Below are 24,672 nucleotides of genomic sequence, written 5' to 3'. Positions count from 1 at the left end.
AAAACGTGGAGGTGTTTGGTCGCTTCTAGCTTCATCTCTGTCTGGATCCCAATGAATGAACTGGGCTAAGCTAAGTGCTATCAAAGTGTCGCCGCGCGCCAGAGCGATTGAGTGCGCGCACTGAGACGAGAGAGGTATGTATCAACTCGTCTTAGTTAAGGGAATAACATAGTTTAATATGAAAAATCGGTGAAGTGTTCCTTTAAGTGCAGCGCAAGTCTGTCATTTAGACTACATAAAATTATAATGAGATATAATAATTGTGTGCCTAGGACATGGCTTTTAATGGTGAGACTTGTTTTGGTAATCAGGCTCTCAAAAACTACTTAAAGGGTAACTAAACCCCTGGTCAGAGCCTGACTCCACCCACTGGCAATATTTGAAAAATGCTGGAAAAGTGGGCAGAGCCCAGCGGAGATAGAGGGGACGAACCGAGGGCGGGGCTGAGCGGGGGGGCGTGCACCTGAGACCCGCAGTGACGGATTAATTGACAGCTGCTGTCAGACTCTAAAATGGAGAGGAACACAAGTAGCTTTGCAACAGTGCTGAAGTCGAGGACTTTTCTCCCCCACCTTCTCCTGAAGTGGAGGAGGGTGAACTGTCTGTGGACACAGGGCCAGAGCCATATCAAGTCGAGCCGCTGGCTCAAACTGCGGTCTTAACTCCCGCATCGCGATCGGCATCCGACAATGCTAGCGAAGCAAGGGAGAGTGGGGCCAGTGTCTGAGTGGTAAAACATTAGCATTATGGCTAAATTAGGCTAACGCTCATAGCAAATGCTAACGGAACTATCAAAAATGTAAAACCAATGCATTTAGGTTAATTTTGGTATGATTTAGTGTTAATAATTAAGCGAAAAACAGATATTTCAAGTCTCCCTCTACAATTACAAATGATTCTGTCTCAACAGGCGCACCTGTGGGCACTGCAGCTCACTGTCCCTGGTAGAGAACGTCTGTTGAAGAGAGATACCCAAGGTAGCTATGAAATATGACAAGACTAGAGTGTTAAGTCCAGTTAATTAATTTAATAAGTACTATACACAAAACCAGGGTTCATACAGATAAATAGGTCAACAAAAATAAACAAATTAAACAAAATAAAGGTTCAAAATAAAGTGCAGCAGATGCAATGACTGTGGAAACTTTAACCATTGAAAGGTTACTATGATAAAGATATCGCATTCAAACAGATTTTCCACCTCATGAATATGATTGACCCGAAGAATGAAAGCTGTATCATATACTTGGATATTTATGAACAATATCACACTCATAGCCATGCAAAATGGTTGTAAAGCTTTAGCCTATCTGATAAAGATATAATTTTGTGTGAAAACATTGCTTTATCAATACAATTAAACACTAATTTCTCTTTCAATAATTTAGGTTCCATTTCATAAATCATAAATTTCAAGTCAAATTCAAGTACTTCAAGCATTTTAAGCACCTTGTACGAACCCTGAAAAAACACACAACCTCCACATACCAAATATTAGATAAATCATCCTAACAAAGTAGTAATAAACATTCTCATGTTGTAGGTTATACACAGGTGTGGCCAGATTGGTGGAGTGGGCTGTGCAACAGCACATCCAGGCTTTGAGCCAGTAGCTCTAAACCCCTGTGTGTTACAAGCTGGATATGGCACTTACGTCCAGTTATTTGGCGAGATGGAAGAGACAGTTACAAACAGGTTAGTTCCAGGAAGAAAGGTTACATTTTATATAAATAAATATAAAAAATAAATGTATATAAAAATAAATAATGAAATAATTTATTAAAAAATGTTATCCTCCACTTCAACATACATGTGCACCACCTGTCTTTCAGCGCTTATATACACCTTGCGTATCGCAATGTTGTTAGGTGGTGTTGGGGGTACCTTGGCCAGCACGTTCGGGCGGTCATACCTTCATGCGCTGTGACACGGATCAGGGAAGAGTTTCCTGAAGAAGGACCATACAGAGGTTTCCTTCCCCCACTGCATTTTTTAATAGTTTTTGAATATATTTTTTTTATAATGTAAAAATTAATTATAAAGAAGCATTTTTAACTGGAGTTACACACTACACAATTTTTTTTAAAAATCAGCTACAAAACTCAAAATTAATATGTACCAACCTATTTCCGCCCTCTTTAGTCTAAATTTGAATCAGTAGCGCTTACACACTGGACTCCCACCAAAGAAAAAAAGTGCAAACCATTTTTCTTGAATGTTGTAGATGACAGACAGGTGTGTCAAGCTGGCAGAGTGGGTATAACATCCATGTACTAAGTCCATGTACTAAGTAAATGTATTAAGTAGCTCTTTACCTTGTGTTTGATGGAAGCTGTCTATTGAACTTATTGGTAATAAGAACTAAAAGAAAAAAACAAACATCTTCATTTAATATCCTGATCGTTTTCAATACTCGCAATTCCAACTCCTGACTCGCTACAGTGGTTTTGATGAAACAAGATGGTTTTCATACTGCCAAGTAGACTTGTAGTCAAGACCGCCTAAACCGAGACCAAGACACTACCAAGACCAGAGGGTATCAAGACCAAGTCGAGACCAAGACCGAGACCAAGTCGAGACCGGAGGGAAAAAAAACAGACTAGTGTTGAAGCTAAGCAATAACTTGTATGAATTCAAGAACAGCAGCATACTAGAGTTCAGCCACAGTTTACATTCAATACATATTAGACGGTATTACTTGAACTACACAGGCAGAACTATACAGAGACAGACCATGTCATGTGTGTGACTGTGAGCTCACTGTAAATGTTTTTGCAGACTGGGTGAGATCAACTATGTGTAGCACTTGCATGACGGCTGTTACTGCACTATTAGAGGATTGAGACTCCCTTAACTTTTGTGTACTGTTGAGGACTGACATGACTGGTACTGACTGGTTCATCTGACAAAACATCAAACACCTCCAACACCATCTTGCTCCTCCAACAACTGTCTAAAGAATGAGAAATATAACCAATTGAAATTATACTTAAAGGACAATTCCGGTATTTAACACTTTGAGTCTATTTTGTAGTTTGTTTTGGATGAACAAGAGTGGTGGACAAAGAAATTTTGACAATGGTTCCTGTCGCGACTTTTTGACTATTTTAGAATTGCCCATGACCGCATTAGAATGGGAGTCAATGGCCATGCACGAACATGTCCTTAAAACAACCCTTAACGTTCGTTTTCAAAACTGTGCAACTCACCGAGTGGTTAGTGGTGTTCGTTGATGATCAAAAACAAGTAGCGTAGCAAAATACAGTTTCTGTCGTGTTTTATTTGGCATTTTGTAAAATCCATTGATTTCCGTTGGAGGACTCATTGCTCGCTGATATTACTGCGCTACCGGAAACTGAAAGGGGGCTGTTTACATTTGATTGTAGTCTTTTAGGTCTTTTCGCTCGGTTCTCTGTGCTAGCGTGAGCAGAGCAACGGAAGTTGGGGAAGAGCGGAAGTTTATACGCGGTTGTGAGGTATCTGAAAAAATAGTTCCACTATAGAAAAATAAACGGATTGAAATCATACATTGCGCCGATATTTGTTTTTAATCATCAACGAACACCACTAACCACTCGGTGAGTTGCACAGTTTTGAAAACGAACGTTAAGGGTTGTTTTAAGGACATGTTCGTGCATGGCCATAGACTCCCATTCTAAAGCGGTCATGGGCAATTCTAAAATAGTCAAAAAGTCGCGACAGGAACCATTGTCAAAATTTCTTTGTCCACCACTCTTGTTCATCCAAAACAAACTACAAAATAGACTCAAAGTGTTAAATACCGGAATTGTCCTTTAATGTGTAGATGAAATCGTAACATCAAATTAAAGATACACAATTATAAACTTGGATTAGGCCTAATGTTTAGTCAACACAACGGAGATATGCAGATGATATTTAAAAGACCATTTATTTAGTCTAACACCATCTTAAATACAATACTGTAATCAAACAACACACACACACACACCGTTGGCGGTGCGCTCAAAGTCATCTGTCAGTTGTGCAGTTACCCAAAATCTCTTGAATGAAGTTAAAACTAGGGCTGTCAATCGATTAAATTTTTTAATCGCGATTAATCGCATATTGTCATGAGTTAACTCGCGATTAATCGCATTTAATCGCACATTTTTTTATTTGTTCTAAATGTACCTTAAATTAATACTTTTCAAGTTTGTAATACTCTAATCAACGTGGGCATGGATACATATAGATGCTTTATGCAAATGTAGCCTATGTTTATTATTGAAAACATAGTCAATATAGAGCATAAAGACGAGACATGTTTCAAAGGTCATAGATGTTTTTCAAAGAACTCGTTCATGTCTATTAGACACGTAGAAAAAACAAAAAAAATGCCAGGTTACCATTACTTCTCTTTCTTTGCACTGAGCAATTTACTAACACAAACATGTTTAGATTTTTGCATGACAGGGCAGCTCTTCTGAAAATGCTAAATGTACATTTGTTATTTATTAGCCTATTACATAGTTTGTCTCTCTCTGTGCCAATTTTGATGAAGCTAAATTCTCAATAAAACTGTTTTCATTGGTATATTTAACTGTTTCTGTTGTCAAACAACGGAATGAATTTGAAATAGTGACTGAAACGCGACCCAATAAACATAACCAGCTCTCCCTTCCAAAATGTTAAGTTAATCTGCACAAAAATTCTGATAATCGAGCCGTCGTCTGGTGAAATCAAATTCACATAAGATAAAGACAATATCTGTGCTCTGATTTCGGCTATACTTGTAAAATTAGAGAAGCAACATAATATCTGTGCTTAACTGAATAAAGCGCTGCTCCTCCGCGCGAGACGCAGAGAGAGAGAGAGAGAGAGCGAGAGGTGCGCGCACGTGCTGGAAGAGCAGCCTACCGGCGATTCTCAGAAACTAAATAAGGTTTAGTTTTTTACTCAGAAACTAAACTAAATAAGCGTTCTAAATAACGCTTTGTTGAAGGGAAAAAATCGCTAAAGGGGTCTGCAATGTCGCTAAGTTGGCAACACTGTATCTCCATTTCTCCAACTGGGGTTGGGCCACGGGTCAAACAGAAAATACGCGCTGCGTTAATCGCGCGTTAAAAAAATTAGTGCCGTTAATATGATTTTGCGTTAACGCGTTATTAACGCGCTAACTTTGACAGCCCTAGTTAAAACCCATCATGTCACTGATATGTGTTTTTTAAATCAAGTGATCAAAGTGCTCGTTGCCGCTGCGATCAGTGGCGCGGATACAGTGTTTTCTCGTGTGGCTCGCGCACATGCCGCACTGTCTTCACTCGGACGCGCGCTTCAATCTGTTGCGGATACTCTCTATTCGTTCTTGTGAAATCACAAAACATAATGCACACAAACATGTCCCTGCTTGATATACAACCACTGATGAACATAATCGGTTTTGATGAGAAAAACAAACACTATACGAGTGCGGATTAGAACCCAGAACCTCTGACACGGTTGGCGGAAGTTCTACCACTGGACCATTAAGATGTACATTGTTCAAATAGGCGAAACGAGTCACACGAAATTTCTCAGCACTGACAACATATATTAGGCTACATCTTATTAACACTAGAACTCCCAAGGCGGTCATTTTGACCGTTTTTAAATTTTACAATGTAATAACTTTGTTAAAATAAAATAAATGTTGCTGTAGGACTCTGACTTTTCCTAAATATGTGTATATTTTATTCTGACACTGTTATTTTATTAAAATCATAAAACACACAACAGTTCTGACTATTTCTACCTAGAACTACCATAACGGTCATTTTGACCGCACGCATTATAGATATCATAAGTCCGCTATATTGCAAGTTTCGCAGAGGAACTTCATCATACGACTGGCGAGCGAACTTCACTCCGACCACATGGAATCAAAAGCCATACAACTGGAGGAACTGCAAACAAAATAAAACCAAGGAGATGTATCAAATGTCACAACGTGTGTGGGAGCTGCACGCGAAAGGCGGTGTTTACCTGTGTGGAATGTGCGTAAGCGTCAATGATGCGGTATGTTTGCGCCGTTCAAATGGGCAGTTAACCTGATTTTGTTCGTTAATATTTTTTGTTCACTGAAACTAATTGTTCTGAAGCAGTTCGTTTTCTTGTTTAGCTAATGTTCATGTTTTTTTCTTAGCCTGTTTGTGTGTGTGCATTTTCACATTCATTTGAATTAAAATTGTGTGTCCTGTTTATCATTACCTATCATTGTAGATCCATTTATTTTTAGATTTTGTATTGATTATTGAACTTATTTACAAACAGGGCTGTACTAACTGTATGAAGCTTTGACGTTTCCTAACTTTTGTGCGTGTCTATTCACGTGGTGACTGCGGTGAAAAAAAATATTATTTTGATGCAAAATGTTCCTCAAATAGAGGCAGCACCTGTCGGGGCAATCTTTCTTTTGTGCTTGTTTTAAGGGCTATGACGACAGGAATTAAAAGCTTCATTGGAAAAGAGAAGGTTAACATGTACAATAGATATTACATGACGAAAATGACGTTCAGTACGGCCATATGAACGTCAAAGTATGAACGGTCAGAATGACCGCTATGGTCGTTCTAGTAGCTATGGAATTCCGGTAGTTCTAGTGTTAAACGGCGAGACCTAGACAAGACCGAGAGGTCCGAGACCAAGACAAGACCAAGACCAAAGACCGTCAAGGCCGTGACAAGACCGAGACCACGTAAAAGTGGTCTCGAGACATACATCACTACTGCCAAGGGCGTGGTAGCTCGTACCAAGGGCGTGGTGAGCTGGAACCTGCTTACGTCACGTAGTACCGCAAACATCCAATAGGAAAATTCAACTGCAGTAGCCACCGTTCAACCTGAAGAGGGCAGCACTCAGACGTTTTTACACCATATATTGTGGAATTAAAACACTTTATACCCAAATGTCAAAAAAGTTACTTGAATCAATGAACAGCACTAATAAAGCCCCATTCTTACAGATCATTAACTAAAAAAAGTTGGTTTAGGGTTTAGTTACCCTTTAACGATTTGGCTTCATATCGGTGCATCCCCAGTTCAATTGTCTCACACGCTGCGGTTTCAAAGCGTGTACACGGTCACTGAACATGTTTTTGCTGTTCTTGTTGCATTTACACAGCTTTAACCAGCAGATGTCCTCGGCATGATGTGTTTAGACTGAAGCTAGTGTAATCGAGCTAATAATCTAACAGTGAGTTTAGCTGACGTAGTCAATATAGTGGAATAAAAACAACACCTAGTCTTTTTCACCGCAACTTTAAAGGAAGCAAGACAATGTTGTTGAAACGAGCGCTGGAGACCTGAGGTACAGTTGTTACTCAACCAGAATAATACTTATACCGCGGTGAAATTGGGGGTGTGAATTTGCTGCCTTTCACCGCGAAGAGGAGCTGCAATCACAGACTTTGAAAAGTGTCAGCTTATTCTCTCTATTGCGTAATGTGGCGCGGCTCGTTGAGAACTGGCCTGCAGATCAATTCAAGTGAAACATTGTCGTTAAACGTATTCATAATCCCAATACTAAATTACAGTACAAATTTAGAACCGGAACAAATGTTCTATTATTATAAAACAGAGTCGTCTCACGCTTGAAAAGTCATAATGAAATGCTCACAAAGGAATCGAATTTTTAATTTTACAACAAGTATCCGATTCCTGACCTCACACTGTAAAACCTAACAGTAATATGTACTAAATTAAATTGAGTTCACAACACTCAAATATTACCGAAACTTTAATGACTGAAACAGAACTCAAACTGAATGAATTATAGAACATTTCTAGATCCCAGAATGATAATTGTATAATTAAGTGATTAATTAAGTGATGATTGAGCATTAGTGATGAGCACCTGCTGTTAACAAGCAGAATCACTGAAGGAAAGAGAAACACAAGAACTACAGCTGACTTCGAGCCACAGCAAAATCAACTGGAGATAAAAGAAGACATTAAATATCTCAAGATCTCAGCAGAGGAGGATTAAACAACTCCACGAACAGCATTACCAGCTTCACTTATTACTAAACAGTTTGACTTTATTACTGCCATTCGTCTACAGAAGTTCTTATTAGAATTAACAAAGGTTTAGAAGTTGATGATTTGAGTTTCATTTAAGGTCACCATGATGGAGATCAGCGTTTACTTTAGTGGGGCTCTTGGCCCTTGACTTTTGTACTTAAGATTTTCTTTGGCTGCTATAATTGAGTGTTTATAAAGCATATTTGTTATGGCACAAAAGGCAAGGAAAAGTCTGATTGGGTGTTGATGGTGAAGGACTGATGATGACAATCATCATTTAGTGACTTGATTCACTGATTTCATTCAGAGTCTGATCTCTGATTAAAAGGGCAACATATTAGTGTTACTCAAATAAGTGATTCTACAGCATAAGAGCTAGCCATGTTGTGACCATCAGATAATATGAAGGATTTTACAAACAGTTGTGCACAAAAAGTTTCACAGAAAAGGTGTTGCATTACTAAGACCAGAGGCGGACAGAGTACACAGCTTCATTACTTGAGTAAAAGTACAGATACCCCTTGCTAAATTTTACTCAAGTACAAGTAAAAGTACTACAGTCAGATGTCTACTTAAGTAAAAGTACTGAAGTACTTGTTTTTAAAAGTACTTGAGTACCAAGAGTACAAGAGTACATTTTCTAAATATTGCATTACTACTGCCATAGTGCTTACATTTATGTACAGAAACGTCCTACATGGAGTTATGAAAAATGTTAATGTTAATACCTTGGAGAATGTAAAGAAATTGAAAGTAAAATCAAGTCATTTTCATCTTTTTACCATGCTGCTTTATTTAACATTTTCACTTGCCCACAAGGCAATAGCACAATGGCAACGCTCTGACAAACCTCTGCTATAGAGTTTTAATGGATTTTTTGCACCCACATTTGAACCCGACTATGTTAAACACACCGCATACTCAAGAACATCAACGCAAATGCTCAGCTTACATTAATGTGTAATATCAGAAAAGAAAATTCAGCTAACAATTGTGTGTACATGTGAGTTTCTCTTTTTTTCATCAATCAAATCACAGGGTTCCAGACTGCGACCAAATATGCGACCATTTTATTGAGAATGTGCGAGTTCAAATTGTATGTGGTCGCATTTGTGCGAGTGCATGGTCATGTACTACTCAGTTTAATTCACGCATGAATTTTCCTGCATTGAACTTGTTTTAGCGCCCGCCAAAGTGAATTTTTGTCCCGCCAAAGTCTTATCTGATCGGTGAGTAAAGTAGATGAACTGCCGCTTGTGACAGGGCGCATGTTTAACTGAAAGAACGAGCAGAGAGAGAGAGAGAGCCGGTCGCGCGCGCAGACGCACGATCGGTCTCTCTCGCGCACTGTCGCTCGCTTTTTCTTTTTTCCTTTTTTTTTTATTTATTATTTTTTTAGAAGAAGTAACGGGTACTCACGGTTATGGATAGAAATGTAGCGGAGTAAAGAGTACAATATTTGCCTCTCAAATGTACTTGAGTAAAGTCATGAGTACTCCCCAAAAATGATACTCGAGTAAAGTACAGATCCCTCAAAATTGTACTTAAGTACTGTACTCAAGTAAATGTACTCCGTTACTGTCCGCCTCTGACTAAGACTTACACAGTAATCAAGAATCAGCATATGAATCTCAACAATGGTGACCATTATAAAATGATGCATGCTGGGTACTAGCATAATACAAAACTTATCCATGGCTCCCAGCATGCATTGCGGCATAAATCATTTTTTAATGGTCACCATTGTTGAGATTCATATGCTGATTCTTGATTACTGTGTCAGCATGATACCATAGAGGTTTTTACAACACTGGGCCTTACAGCAGAATCAGTTCTACTATAATGAATAATACCAGTAATACATCACCTGTCTAATCAGAGATTAGGCTCTGGAAAACATCAGAGAATCAAGTCACTAAATGATGATTTTTATCATCTAAACACAACCACATGCTCATATTTTCTTTTGGCGTATGTGTTATAACAAATGTGTTTTATAAACACTCAGTTACAGCAGCCAGAGGACACACTGGTGTTATAAAGTCAAGGGTCAAGAGCCCAACTAAAGCAAACACTGATCACTATCATGGTGTCTTTAAATGAAACTCAATAAATCATTATCATCTAACCCTCTGTTCATTCTCAATAACAACTTCTGTAGACGCATGACAAAAGTCAAACTGTTTAGTAATAAGTGAAGCTGGTAATGCTGTTTGTGTAGTGGTTTAATCCTCCTCTGCTGAGATCTTTAGAGATTTAAGCGTCTTTTATCTTGAGTTGATTTCATCTGAGGCTGTGGTTGGAAGTCAGCTGTAGTTCTTGTGTTTCTCTTTCCTTCATTGATTCTGCTCGTTAACAGCAGGTGTTAATCACTAATGCTCAATAATCACTTAATTAATCACTTAATTTCTTGACTGCAATGTATATCTACTTTTAGTAAACTCAACTGAAATAAGTTCAGAGTACTCATAACTATTGTTTTTATAAACTTAATTGAATTGAGGCAATCGGTTTCCTCAAATGAAATGAGTTAGCTTAACTTGTTGGGTTTTACAGTGCAAGTAATCCACTCCAGAATTGAAATCGATTGTTGATTCTCAACCCTAGTCACTTCTGCCTCTTTTTTTCTTTTTTCTACAAGGAAAAACAAAAATGTACTATACCTGGTCCCACTATTGTCAACAAAATTGCTTAGCTGGAGAAAATAATGATAATTGTCATTAGGCTTAAATATACAGTCACATATTGACTAAAGTTTTCTATTGTCTTTTCACTAGCGGATGAGTGCAGACAAGGGTGGAAGTCTCGTAGAGACACCTACAGAAAGGAGAGCAGGAAGGAGTCCGGTCACAGGCTTCCTCCACCTCTTCCTAGAAGATAGAGTCACTGACAGTAATGTGGTATTGGGGAAGCCCTGACCCCAGAGGAAGGAGAAGATGCTATGGCCGAGGAGACAGCACACACACACACACACACACACACAGTGTGAGGCGAGCCAGTCCAGCGTTCAGGGACAGACAGGGCACTCGCTCAGGAGGAAGAGCCTTAAACCCCCAAATTCACAAACTAGTGTATGAAGCAGATGTCTGTGGGCTGGACACTGAACACTGGGCGAGAGTAGCGGGCGGCAGCGGAGTGTGTGAGGGGTGTAAGCTTATTTCCCTCGCAGTCTTGTGTCAGCTGAACCGTGTGCTTTCTCCCTCACACACAAGAAGACTTGCATCAAAGTATTTGTTCCAACAGTGTTCATTCAATATATATATATTTTTTTACGTTATTATTATTTTTATTTTTTAAAGTTAATATACCAGCAATAAAATATTGTCAACATTTCTGGTTATATGCGTTTCATATTACAAATCTCTCATATTCTACCATAACATATTGAAAACGTGAAGGGGACCCAGGTGAAAAAGTACTCACATAATGTGCTTAAAGTGCTCTATTTTCACACACTAATTTTGTACTTAATATACTAAAAATTCTTCTTTAGGACTTCAGATGATCTTGTGAACAAGTGTGCTCAACTGTGCTATTTTGAGACGCCATGAATATGAACTAAACTGCCTTTAACAGACTTTCTCTGTAGTAAAGAAAATGTATTTAGTGACCACTAGTAGTAAACTTGAACCCCTCTGTGTGAAAGACACTTGGTGATGTAAGGCTTGCACCAGGCTTGAACTCACTGAGCTCCTGAGAGCGACCCGTTCTTTCACAGATGTGTGTAGAAGCGTCTGCATGCCGATTGGCTTGATTTCATACGACTGGCCATGGAAGTGATTGGAGCACCTTTGAAGGGGTGTCCCAATTATTTTGGCAATATAGTGTACATGTCTGTGATTGATTGCCTACAATGATCAACAATGACAACATGTTTTTGAAGCGTTGATCATTGTAGCCAATCACAGACATGTTGAGCGCGTGAACGCAATGGCCAATCAGAGGTGTTCGAGAATTCGCTCAACAGCGCTCAAAGTGCTAGAGGGAAGAGCTGGTACTGTCACATTTTTAAAATTTCAAATTACGTTAGTCAGTACTTTTGACAACTCTAGTTTATACTCTTTATTACATACAGAAATGGACAGTTTGTGAACCCTGTTTTGTTTTCAGACAGTTTAATGTAATCTTCAAACAAGTCCAGTACAATGTTACGGCAGCGGTCACAGTTGCAAGGCCACAAGAATCAGTTCTCCGTAGGCTAGACCGTCCCATTGGTCCGACATTCGGTCCGACATTCGTGGCCTTTGAAGTCCATGTCCTTCGAAGGATCCAGAGGAAAACAGCAACACTGACTCTAGAATGAATGAATCCATCGCTCTAGTGTCAAGCAAGATTTAACAGGGACTCACAGACATCTATATTACAAGACGAGTGAGGAACGAAAGAACCAACAGCAGGTTTTTGGTTTTCAGAAGCTAGAGACTGGACTGCAGACTTCACCTGTGCATTTACTGCGTTCTGGTTTTAGTTATTTTTGAGCCATGGGTCGCAAGTAAAAAACACCTGCATGTAATCTTCAGATATTCTGAAGACTTCGGTTAGATTTTTTTCAAGTGTGTTTGATCAGCGATGTAGCGAAAACTCTGCATATTCTTGTCATTTTCTCCGAAGCCATTTTATTTCATTTCAGTCTTTCAATTGAAAATGTTTTAAACCGACTTAATTCACACTTTTCTGTGATTGAGATTGACTTGCGTTTACACAAGCAATAGATGTCAGGATTAACGGACATTCATGAAGTTCATCAAACATGATAAACAAGAGCTCAAACATGACTTGACACTCAAGAACCAATGACTTTTCTTCAAGAACCTTTTCTTCTCATGTGTCAAGTACGCTCGAGCTTCCGGAAGAACCAAGACGATTTGTTCTTGCGCTTCAAGCAATCACGGTTGAGATTTTGATGACCATATCTGTGTGTTGATCAATGATTATATGTGAATAAAAGCCTACATTTTGGGTGAACTATCCTTTTAATGTAAAACCAATTAATTAAAGATGATAGCTGTGAAAATAAAGCAATTTCGATCAGTCACCTTGTTTTTATTAACATATATCACATATCATGATATCACATGCACACAGAACCTTCCCTGCTGAAAAATCCAGCATGAATGTCGGTCCAGACTGGTTTATGCTGGTCAGCGCTGGTGAACCTGCATATTCATGCCGTCCTCAAGCAACGCTGAGCTGGTGTAGCCGCTCCACATCATTCCTGACGCTGGATTTTTCAAAAGGGTTCACAGGTTCAGATCTGAGGACTTTAATCTGGGCAGTAATCTCGTTGTTTCTTTGTTATTTCTGCAATGTTGAGTGATCGACCTGCAGTCTTGAGAGTGATGATTCAGGCGTAACTGTAAAAGACAGACACAGATCACACTTACTTAAATATTCAATACACCTGGCGTTTCATCTGAAATACAAGCCCAAATTGTAGTTATTAAATAAAATAATAACACTGCACATAATTCATAAAGGCATCATCTTAATTAGCAGAATTACAATGATCATGGGAAAGCTGCAAATATCAGGTTGTCATAAAAATGTTCATATAATGTCATCATAGAAATCAATAAAATCTTCAAATGTCTGTCAATGTAATTCTGTTTATGTAATCTCATTTTTATCAGTGTGCAACTCAACAATAGTGATCTAGACTCAAATTTCAGATCAGTTTTGAAGACTACGTTCTTCTAGGAACATAAATCCAGTAAACATTACTACAGACTGTTAGTAACTATAGACTTTGCTGTTAAGTGCAGTTCTCATCGTACAGTTTTGCTCCTGGAAGAGTCGTGTATTGGTGAGCGTGTGAGTAGCAGTGACGGGTGTGTAAAGCAGAAGCAATGAGCTTTGACCCATTCTGAGGAACAGGTTCTTCTGTACAATGTAAGTGTTGTTCTATTGAATTCTGTTTTATTAGAATAACTTGAGTAGGGAACAAGACGCTGTGTAGCGCTGCCATAATCCAGCATGCCTGCTGAGTCTACCTTCAGAAAGATACGCAGCCTGCTAGTGATACACTCACCTAAAGGATTATTAGGAACACCTGTTCAATTTCTCATTAATGCAATTATCTAATCAACCAATCACATGGCAGTTACTTCAATGCATTTAGGGGTGTGGTCCTGGTCAAGACAATCTCCTGAACTCCAAACTGAATGTCAGAATGGGAAAGAAAGGTGATTTAAGCAATTTTGAGCGTGGCATGGCTGTTGGTGCCAGACGGGCCGGTCTGAGTATTTCACAATCTGCTCAGTTACTGGGATTTTCACGCACAACCATTTCTAGGGTTTACAAAGAATGGTGTGAAAAGGGAAAAACATCCAGTATGCGGCAGTCCTGTGGGCGAAAATGCCTTGTTGATGCTAGAGGTCAGAGGAGAATGGGCCGACTGATTCAAGCTGATAGAAGAGCAACTTTGACTGAAATAACCACTCGTTACAACTGAGGTATGCAGCAAAGCATTTGTGAAGCCACAACACGCACAACCTTGAGGCGGATGGGCTACAACAGCAGAAGACCCCACCAGGTACCACTCATCTCCACTACAAATAGGAAAAAGAGGCTACAATTTGCACGAAATTGGACAGTTGAAGACTGGAAAAATGTTGCCTGGTCTGATGAGTCTCGATTTCTGTTTTTCAGATGACATTCAGATGGTAGAGTCAGAATTTGGCGTAAACAGAATGAGAACATGGATCCATCATGCCTTGTTACCACTGTGCAGGCTGGTGGTGGTGGTGTAATGGTGTGGGGGATGTTTTCTTGGCACACTTTAGGCCCCTTAGTGCCAACTGGGCATCGTTTAAATGCCACGGCCTACCTGAGCATTGTTTCTGACCATGTCCATCCCTTTATGACCACCATGTACCCATCCTCTGATGGCTACTTCCAGCAGGATAATGCACCATGTCACAAAGCTCAAATCATTTCAAATTGGGTTCTTGAACATGACAATGAGTTCACTGTACTAAAATGGCCCCCACAGTCACCAGATCTCAACCCAATAGAGCATCTTTGGGATGTGGTGGAACGGGAGCTTCGTGCCCTGGATGTGCATCCCACAAATCTCCATCAACTGCAAGATGCTATCCTATCAATATGGGCCAACATTTCTAAAGAATGCTTTCAGCACCTTGTTGAATCAATGCCACGTAGAATTAAGGCAGTTCTGAAGGCGAAAGGGGGTCAAACACAGTATTAGTATGGTGTTCCTAATAATCCTTTAGGTGAGTGTATATATATATATAATCGTAACGCCTGAGGTGTTCCCCATAGCATCAGCTACTGACACAATGTCTCGTTCTCTACACAGGGTTCAAGAGTTACATAAGTAACCAAGACGTTTTCTGCACAAGTTAATTTGGAGCCAGATTTACCCTCACTGCTGAGATTCTGTAGCCTAGAAATCTAGACACACCCTAGCGGCAGAAAAATGTATTTTGCAGCCAGGGTAGTCTAGCAACTCTCCGTTGACTTTCGTGCTGGAAAAACCTAAATTGGGTCAGGCCAATCACATTGTGTATAGAGTAGGCGGGGCGGGCTTAACATGATGACGACAGAGTTGCGACGGTTCCCTGCTAACGTTACTTGAAAACAAAGGATGGCGGCTGCTTCTGGAGAACAGTCTTTCGAATCGGCTTTGGCCGCGACTCTGGAGGACTTGGAGTTAAGTTTTTCTTTGAGAAAAGAGCAAAGTACGGCACTTAAGTCATTCTTAAAAAAGGAAGATGTGTTCGTAGTTTTGCCGGCCAGATTCAAAAGTTGAATCTATCAACTAACGTTAGCTCCGCTGTTGGGAAAACGCTCTGGTTGGTTGAAGCGCTGCCCTATTGCATGCCGAGGGAATCTGAAAGACAGCCGTTTATCCCGCCCCTCGGATTGAGCCGTGTCTATGGTGAGTTGCCAGACCCAACATCTTGATGTAGGTCTGGTTTGCCAGGCTAGAGATTCTGCTGCTTAACGCTAAAACCCTCAGCTTGGTTTACTAACTGCAGATGTTTGGTGAAGGGTTGATTGCTCCACTGACTAGTGTTGGTTGGTTCTTTAAGGGACTATAAGGTCACTAACAGAGGACTCAAGACAAACTCAGCTGCTGATTTATATGTAGAAATTATTAGGAATTATTGTTTGATGTTTTTTTTTGTGTTTGGATTATTTCAAATGCACCATAAAGTAACACTATCAGGATGTTAATGCCAGATGTAAAAGGGGCCCAAGATTTCTAAACAATTCTTAGCAGAATTAGAAAGCTTATCACATGCCTCGTCTTGTGTGTTTACTACGCTTTACTGTTGACTTCTGCAGGTCCCCCTCAAATCATTGCAGATAGCGGAAATACACACCAGCAGCGTCCAAATTCTGTTTCATTGGGATGACTAAGACTTAACTTTTCTTTTGCTGATTTCTGTAGTGCTTACCGGAAAAAAGGATTTTTCAAATCCAGTGTGTTCCCAGATTTAAATCCAGACTGATCGACCACAGCAGTGATGTGAATGTCATAGCTTTGTCTATAAAAGAAGACGTTTGCAGTTAGAAAAAATGTTGTTGCAAAGTTATACACCACCAATCTGTATATAGTCAAGTTGTGGACATTCCTGTCTCTAAAGGTTTAGACATTAACATCAAATTAGTATGTAAACAAATATAAAAAGGGGGGATTACTTTGAAGATGCTGAAATATAAAACATTTGTGATTTAACATTTCCCCCCTGTATAATTCCCATCCCCAATTCTATTATATATTTTGCTATTTTGCTTCCATGTTCCAGACCCAGAAATGTTATGCTCCCCAAGCCCCTTTCACACAGCGCGCTGATCCCGGGAAATTGCCGTTCAATTGCAAGAGTGCCTTCGGTGTGAACGCAAACACGTCCCGGGATGGATGCCGGGATGGGGACCTAGTAACATTGCCGGGATCAGTCCCGGAACGCGCCCTGTGTGAACTAAAGCCAGGACCAATGCCGTAAGGGGTGTGTCGTAGTGATGACACATGTGCCATCGTGTGACTCTGTTGCTCTTAGAAGAAAGTTTGTGTTCGTCATCAACAAAGAAAGAACGAAAAAATGTCTGCAAACTGGAATGAAGCCGAGACCAGGAGCTCCCTACTATCCGTGCTGGAGCTGAGATCGTGCGCCAGCTTTGGGGAACGGTACGCGATGCGTTAGTGTACATGTTTTCAATGCGTACATTACACATCACATCCTGACGTCACGTGTCTTTACGGGATCTTTACGGGATGTGTGTGAACGCACTCACAGATTCCGGAAAATCACTGGTAGTGTGAATGAACACAAACGATCCCGGGACACATTATCCATGTATTTTCCGGAATCTCTGTGTGAAAGGGGCTCTAGTCATATAACGAAGTTAGTAGTACCTCCTGTTGGCTATTAGTTGAACTTGTCCAGATAATGTCTGTCCCATTTTGGCAAACAGGGGGGTTTGCAGAAGACAGCGCACCTGATACCAGTGAGTCAAAGGTTCATTAGGAGCAGTGGACAGCCATACTGTCATTCTGTACAGAAGGAGAAAATAACACAATTATTAAAACTTTCAAGCATGTCATCCTATTTTAATTGATTTAGTCCTAAATATTAAGTCGCTTTGGACAAAAGCGTCTGCTAAATGACTAAATGTAAATGTATTTTAGATTCTCACCTTGAACCAACAAAGGCCACATCGAACCAAAAAGCAAGTCCATGAATGAGCCCTGACTGCAGCAGTTTGAAGACAAATGGGATTTCCAACCTGTAAATTACATAAGCTACAAATATTGAGACAATGCTCTAGGTTTTCATAACATTTTCTGAAACATACTTTTTTCAAATGCATCCATGTTTTTTAACAGATTGTCTCTAAATTTGGTGTAAAATGACTGCAAGACACCTAACTGTTCTCCAGTAACGCATACATCTAAATGTGATGGTAAAGATGTCAAATGGCAAAAGCTGTATCCTTGTATTGACTTTTCTGATTGAATTCTCTAAGCATACAAGACCAGTTTAGTGACAATCACGACATAAGTTTGTCTAACTCGTGAAATCAACCACCACTCTCCAGAAAAAGCATATTTGCTAGAACATTTGCCAAACAGAGGTGGCATTTTGGCACTTTTATCTGTTGACATGAAAGGCTGCACTTGTCATTGGCACATTGCCCTGACAATACAAAAAAATTTACAGTGACGCACACTGACTTCAAATTAAAACCTGTTAAGTAAAATGTGAGCATGCTTTCAATTTTACCGATGTAAATCTTCCTCTTTTGCCTCCAGAAAGTTGATTGTGTATTTCACAGACCTGGCCATGAGAATCTGCACATCAAATGTGTCCTGAAATGCACAGACATAATGACAACATTATGAAGTAATCTGAGATCCAGATTCATGAAAGCTTGACATCTGGATATATGTGACAAACATGGACTCACAACTATTGGCTGTCTGAAGAACTCATCCAACGCAGAAGAATGAAGGCCGCTCAAGTTCACGCCATAGAAACCCCTCTGATTCCTGAGTTAAAATCAAATTACAGTTGATTATGTGTACGTGTCTAACCAACATCACCAGTGAACAGACATGTCTGACATGTAATGATTCATGTACAGTCAGATCTCAAAATCATTTATCGCTGTTTGTGTCAGTAAATCAAACCAGTGACTAAATAGCCAACTTCATTTTGTTCTTTTAGTAGGATGAAAATAATGAGTTATTTAAACTGATTAAATTATATATAGAAAGCTCCCTTTACAATCGCTGGAGCTGTCAATCAAACAGCGCCAGTTTATCAGTGACTGAGTTCTGGACTCTGGCCAAAACTCCTGTTATAATTAATGATGCTGTCTACACTGCACAATGAATCTCTTCCTGTATTCACATCATATTTGCACCATGGTTTGCTCTGTTAGCTATGGTAAAAGCATTCGTGAGAGTGCAGAAATCGAGTTGTAATGATGAGATCACTGCATTCATGCGACGATCTAAATATAATGCTATAATCAACCCTTTTCATGATTAGTTAACCGTTAGTCGACTAGAAGAGGCTTGGTTGACCAAAATTGTATTAGTCGTTTAGTTGCAGAAAAAAAAAAAATCAAAATGCTCGTTCTAATGCCAACCTAGACAATTATGCGTTATTATTAGGCGCATATACAGGCGGCAGTGCATCACTTGCATTTAACTTAAAATTCTCTCTCATTTTTCGTCATACAGATAATAGTGCAAACTGTAAAGGGTCTACTTTTATTTTTGTAGTGATTTTGTAAAATAATGGCGCTTTCTGTTGATTCTGTCTTGAACTTGAGCGCATCACATAAATGAACCGGAACTAAGCGTAGCCTATACTTGCCTCACAGACATGAGAAATATATCTATAGAAAGCTTGACATTTTTACATTTGAATGAACATAAATATTCTCAGACTATGTGAAATCCGTATGAAACGTGCATATAGGCGCGTCCACTACTGCGGAGATGATGAGTCAGCATCGTCGACTTAATCTCTACAGCCGAAAACACAATTTACCACATTACCAATAAATGATTACATTTTTAGACAGTCGCATTCTTCTTCTTTTTCACAACACATTCATAATCATTACGTTTTCCGGTGCGCTGTGGCAAGCTTTATGTTTGAATTTGTGCGCTGATTACGCTATACGTTTTTTATATAGGCAATTAAAGGCGCATTATTATGATTTATGGCTTATTAATATAAATGCACGATTAGTCGACTAATGGCTTTAATGAACGACTAGTTGAATTGAAAAATCTTTAATCGAGTGCAGCCAGAGTAAAAACGTGCTTAAAGTTTTCGAGAGGGTTCCACATGTAATACTAGCTATTTAATATGCAATTTTAATATTTTATAAAATTTTAATGTTTAATATGCATGTTAGCCAATCACAGCAGTGGGCGTGTACACTGAAGTCTCACAGAGACACGCCCCTTCAAACAGAGCGTTCAAATCAGATTATTTCTAAATTATGACAATTTTAGATGTAAAAATCATACTAACATTAAAAGTGCACCACAGGAAACATTTTAAAATAATAGAACAATGCAGTTCATGACCCCTTTAAAGGCCTGAACATTTCAGCACGTACCCACTGCAAAGCACGAGCCAAATTTCTGCTCTTACAAAACAAATATTAGGTGTTAAATTTGACATGACACCTGGTTATATTATATTATCTATAAAATCTCCAGTGTGAAACAATGATTTCATTGTCTGAAGTATGCCACTACTTCAGTGGTTGTGAAGTATGGTCACGCCACACGCATGAAACTCCACACAGTCAGTCTGGTTTAATAGCACAGGCAGAGAGAAGAGAAGAGATGAAACATGAGTCAGGGTTGGACTGAACCACAGCGTTTTACAGCGCCGGGAAGCTGCTGGCTTCGGTTCGGTCACGGCACGATGCAAGAGCTGTGTGGGCGGTCTTTCCATGCTAGCAAACCTCAACCCCCTGTGGGCCAATGCAAAATAAACCATCATGGATGAGGCTGTAAACATGCAGTGTATGCATGTAGGGTTGAGAGTGGTTTGCTCATGTACACTATTAAAGAAACGTTATAGATTCTATACAAGCTAAGTTTTCTCAACACCATTTGTGTAATAATGTCCGTCCACAGAAAATAATGTTCCATCATCAAATGTTTACAGTAATACAGTACATGCGCAATGGAGCAAAACAGGGATTGAAGGAGGGATTGAATGCAAAAAGTGAAGTACGTACTTTTGTTAAAACACTTTCAAATATGAATGAATTACTCAGAACTGTTAACTTTGGAGCTGTAAAGTCAAAATCATTATGTTTATCATATGTTTGAGGTAGTGCTTTTTTAGGTGGATGAACGTTATCAACATTTGAGCCCTAAACCAATCCTACTTGAGCCAATTTGACTTCTTTTCTGAAAGAAGTCTCTTAAGACTGCATATATTTGATCGGAAATACAGTGATATTGTGAAATACTACAAATAACTATAATCATGCTAATTTGCCTTCTGATTTACAGATATCGTGGGTGGAGCTACTTTGTGTAAATAATCTCTTTCTGGTCTCCTTGCACGTGTTATGTTAAGGTTTACCACTGAAACGGATCTGGCTGGCCCGGTTCTCAACTCACCGACGGACCCATGAAGTGAATAAAACATTACATTTTGGTTTCTCAAACAGAGCAATAATATGGCCTCAGATGACGTGGAATATAGTGCATTAGCCGTATAAACCACTTATAACATAAGTGGCTTTTTCATAGTCCCCGTTCATTGTATTTGCATGGGAAACAGTGAAGAGCAGTCTTCAGAATTTCTCATTGTGTTGTACAGAAGACATGAAGTTATACAGGTTTGTAATGTCATGAGGGTGAGTAAGGCCGTGTGTCCACCAAAATGTTTTTAGCCAGCACCTAGCTATGGGCGCTTCAGAGCGTTTTGGCAACGTTGTTTTTTTTCAGTTGAGACACTTTGCTTGTTATGATACGTAATATCGTGAAAGTGTTACTAGTAAGTATCTCATTTCACACATATTTTGTTTCTGTGTTGATTCTGTATTAAAATGTCGATACAAATGTAATGTATTTTCTCTGGCTCTTGTTTTAAATGAGTTTGTTCCATTATTACGCTTGTTGTTGTTTCTGTTGATGCTGTACAAGCAGAATGTGGCGATTGGTCGGTGTGGTATTAGTCCCGCCCCTCCTCCAGTGTGATTGGACGGTTGGGTAAAAAGTGACAGTGATGAGCGCTGCGTTTTACCCAAAGTTGAATATTCTTCAAATCTCGCCGACCTGTAAAAAACGGCGAACGCTCAGCGCTTCAGCGTGGAAAAAACGCTCATGGCTTTTTAAAAACGAGGCGCTCCTATTGAAAACAATTGAAAAAATAAGCCAGCCGCTTTGGTGGACACACGGCCTAAGGGTGATTTCATACTTGGTTCAAATGCCCAAACCGGTGGATTGTGTTGTCATTATATTATTTGTGTCCAAACCATGGTGCGTTTGCCTCACCAAAACAGTAGCTGTTTACCCCTGATGTTTGGTAATAACGATGCAGGAGAAGGTGGCAAAATGCATCGTGTTGCCCACCACACTTTTACTTTGGTTTTCTTTTCAAAGCATCAGCACGTAACGTTTTGCCGATTTGTGCTGAAGGCGAGCAGAAATGAGAACTTCTCTCTGCTTGCAGTGCGTCAGTCACGCTTGTCTGTAAAGTGAGTGAGACGCACTCAAATACAGTTTTATCCAATCATACGTCATCAATAGCGGTTCGCTTCTGTGATTTAGTACGATTGCATTTATATCAGCAGCGAACCGTACTGGAGTTCACATGAAACGTAGTACCGTACCGTTATGTGGACTCGGGTACAGTTCACGGGTGCGTTCACATCATCCAAACGAACCGAACTCTGACATCAATCAAACCCGGGTGAGCACCAAAGGTGCTAGTGTGAAAGCAACCCAGGGTGTGTTCACACCTGTAGTTCAGTTCTCTTGGTTCGTTTGGTCTGGAAAAAAATAACATTTAGTTGTCCGCTTAGCGTTCACATTGGCATTAACACCGAACTTAAAGGCACTGGAATATGTTCACGGCCCTGATTGGTCAGCTTTTATGACGTATATATTTTGAGACAGAACTTGCCGAACAACATGTAAATGCATCACGCCCCGTTTTTGGTTCGTTTAGATGCCTTTGGACCGTGTTGAGTTCATATTTCAGTTGAACCGCACTGAAGTTAGTTTGGAAGTGGAGCGAGACCCGCCTTTTCAGCGTCCCGGTCCGGTTATTCAGATGGCAGCGTTCACACTTATTAAAATGATCCGCACCAACAGAGCAATCGCACCAGAGTTCGTTTTAATCCAACCACTACACGCACTAAATGATGACCGGATTTTAATTTTCTCTGTGATCTACTGCATTATGAGACTGGTAGTTCTCTTCAACCAATGCACAGGGAAGAAAAAGCCCTTCAAAAACACATTTCCTATGTCCCAGATGATGTCCCAAATGCAGGTTTTAGCAGGTAGATTGTACAGAAAGCAGAAGAGGGCATTACCAGAAGTTGGTGCGGGCATGATGCTCCATGTACAGCTGTTCGTCAGTGAAAGGAGCCAGGTGAATGTCACTCTGCGTAGGGAACATCATTCCTGGACAGTCAAAGAAGAAGAGTAAAGCTCAGCCAAAGAGGAAAACTACACCTCTGAAACTTTACTTTTCCCTATTCAGTCAATTCCCAATTAATAAAAATAGCCATTACTCTTTGTGGTTTACATTTGCTGCTAGCAAGTGCATCTTGTGACATTTTTGGTTTGTCATCTAGACATGTCCTGAGACTCTCATGTTGACTTTGAGTCCAATGACACCAACAGAAAAACACAATATAGCATTGACAAGTACTTGATCTTCAATAACCCATCACATTTGAACACATGACATTTATGAATTAGCGTGTAGTGGCGTTTGTTGTTTGCGATGTACAGACCTTTGGGTTTTAACCAGTATTTGGCGTGCAGAAAGCTCTCCAGCATCCTCTCGTTGAGGAGCATGTAGCCGATGGGCTCCGAGATGATCACATCCACCTTCTCCGGGCAGGACACTTCCTCGATCTTTCCTGACAAAACCGTGATTTTGTCAGACAAGCTATTGCTTTTCACTAGAATCTGAAGAGACAAGGAGGACCAAACAGAGTGAGCTCCATCAGCATCTTTTCCACATGCTGTCAATCAGCACAGGAAATATCGAGACTCGTTCCTCAGTTTGTAAAAACAAGCAGAAATCACTTCTATTTCTTGCACAATCATAAACATTAAAATACACACTATTTTGAAAGTATAACCACAAGACTGTTAAATGATCGCTAGTAGCTGTCCTTGCGTAAAGACATATTAGTTTTTGCATTTCATTTTTTTTATGTAATGTTAATTGCAATGTTTAACTAAAATATACTTTGATGTAATTAAAACTTGAATGTCATGTATTTAAATATATTTGTAATTACACATTTGTAATGATGTTGCAATTTAGTACATTTTAAATATATTGACTTTAAAGTCACCATGACATTATAATGGACAATTCTTTTTTTATATGGAATATTGCAGTATTTATTATAAATGATTTATCCGGGCACATAATTTTTTTTTTTCTTCATAATCTTGTTAATCAAATCTTAATCTTAATCTTGAATTAACTTCTCCTCCCTCTTGCAGCTCATCTCTTCTCTGATGACGAGGGCGGGGCAATAACCTGTCAATCACATGAGATCCACCAATAGCAAACCACAACTATCCAATCAATTCCTCATGGACAAAATCAAGCCCCGCCCACATTTGATCTTGTTCCGGAAGCGTTTCACTCAGATATACGGCACAATAGGGATGAAAAGACTATTGCAACTTCCGTTTTATGCTGACTTTAAACTTAAAATGGACTTTAAATGGAAAATTCCTTTCACTTTAAGCATTGAGGAAAGTTAAAACATGGGTTTGATTATCACCCTTGCAAAATAACACAAAAATTCATTCGTAATCTCTTTTCTAAACAACGGAAGCCATTTAGAGATTAAGAGTTAAAGGCTCTGTTTTATAGTTGGATCATTGGTTGTATAAATCAGATGTGTCAGTAGAAACACAAACACATATGGTTGTAGTCTA

General features: G+C 39.5%; 1 protein-coding gene and 1 long non-coding RNA gene across 6 annotated transcripts in view; one reads left to right on the top strand and one right to left on the bottom strand.

The window, feature by feature from the left end:
* Nucleotides 1-1,623: 1,623 nt before the first annotated feature.
* On the top strand, nt 1,624-10,850 carry LOC307153053. Its single transcript, XR_013820101.1, has 3 exons — nt 1,624-1,695; nt 1,833-1,969; nt 10,796-10,850. It is a non-coding gene; the product is annotated as an uncharacterized lncRNA (long non-coding RNA).
* carm1l (coactivator-associated arginine methyltransferase 1, like) overlaps nt 10,802-24,672 on the bottom strand; it is a gene marked incomplete at its 3' end in the record, with an annotated part of 25,960 nt that continues 12,089 nt past the window's right edge. For 3 of the 5 annotated variants that reach the window (XM_079862150.1, XM_079862152.1, XM_079862153.1), the window contains exons 6-13: nt 23,502-23,679; nt 23,076-23,166; nt 18,453-18,534; nt 18,269-18,354; nt 17,682-17,771; nt 17,401-17,538; nt 16,442-16,531; nt 10,802-13,372 (exon numbers count right to left, since the gene is read on the bottom strand). In XM_079862150.1, the coding sequence (XP_079718276.1) occupies nt 13,363-13,372; nt 16,442-16,531; nt 17,401-17,538; nt 17,682-17,771; nt 18,269-18,354; nt 18,453-18,534; nt 23,076-23,166; nt 23,502-23,679 (765 nt within the window). Of the gene's footprint in view, nt 13,373-16,437; nt 16,532-17,400; nt 17,539-17,681; nt 17,772-18,268; nt 18,355-18,452; nt 18,535-23,075; nt 23,167-23,501; nt 23,680-24,672 lie in introns of those variants that run through there. The other 2 variants (XM_079862151.1, XM_079862154.1) reach the window with 1 other exon arrangement.

The sequence above is a fragment of the Squalius cephalus genome, assembly GCF_949319135.1.
Source record: "Squalius cephalus genome assembly, chromosome: 24".
NCBI lineage: Eukaryota > Metazoa > Chordata > Actinopteri > Cypriniformes > Leuciscidae > Squalius > Squalius cephalus.
This window is presented reverse-complemented; position numbering and strand designations above follow the sequence as displayed.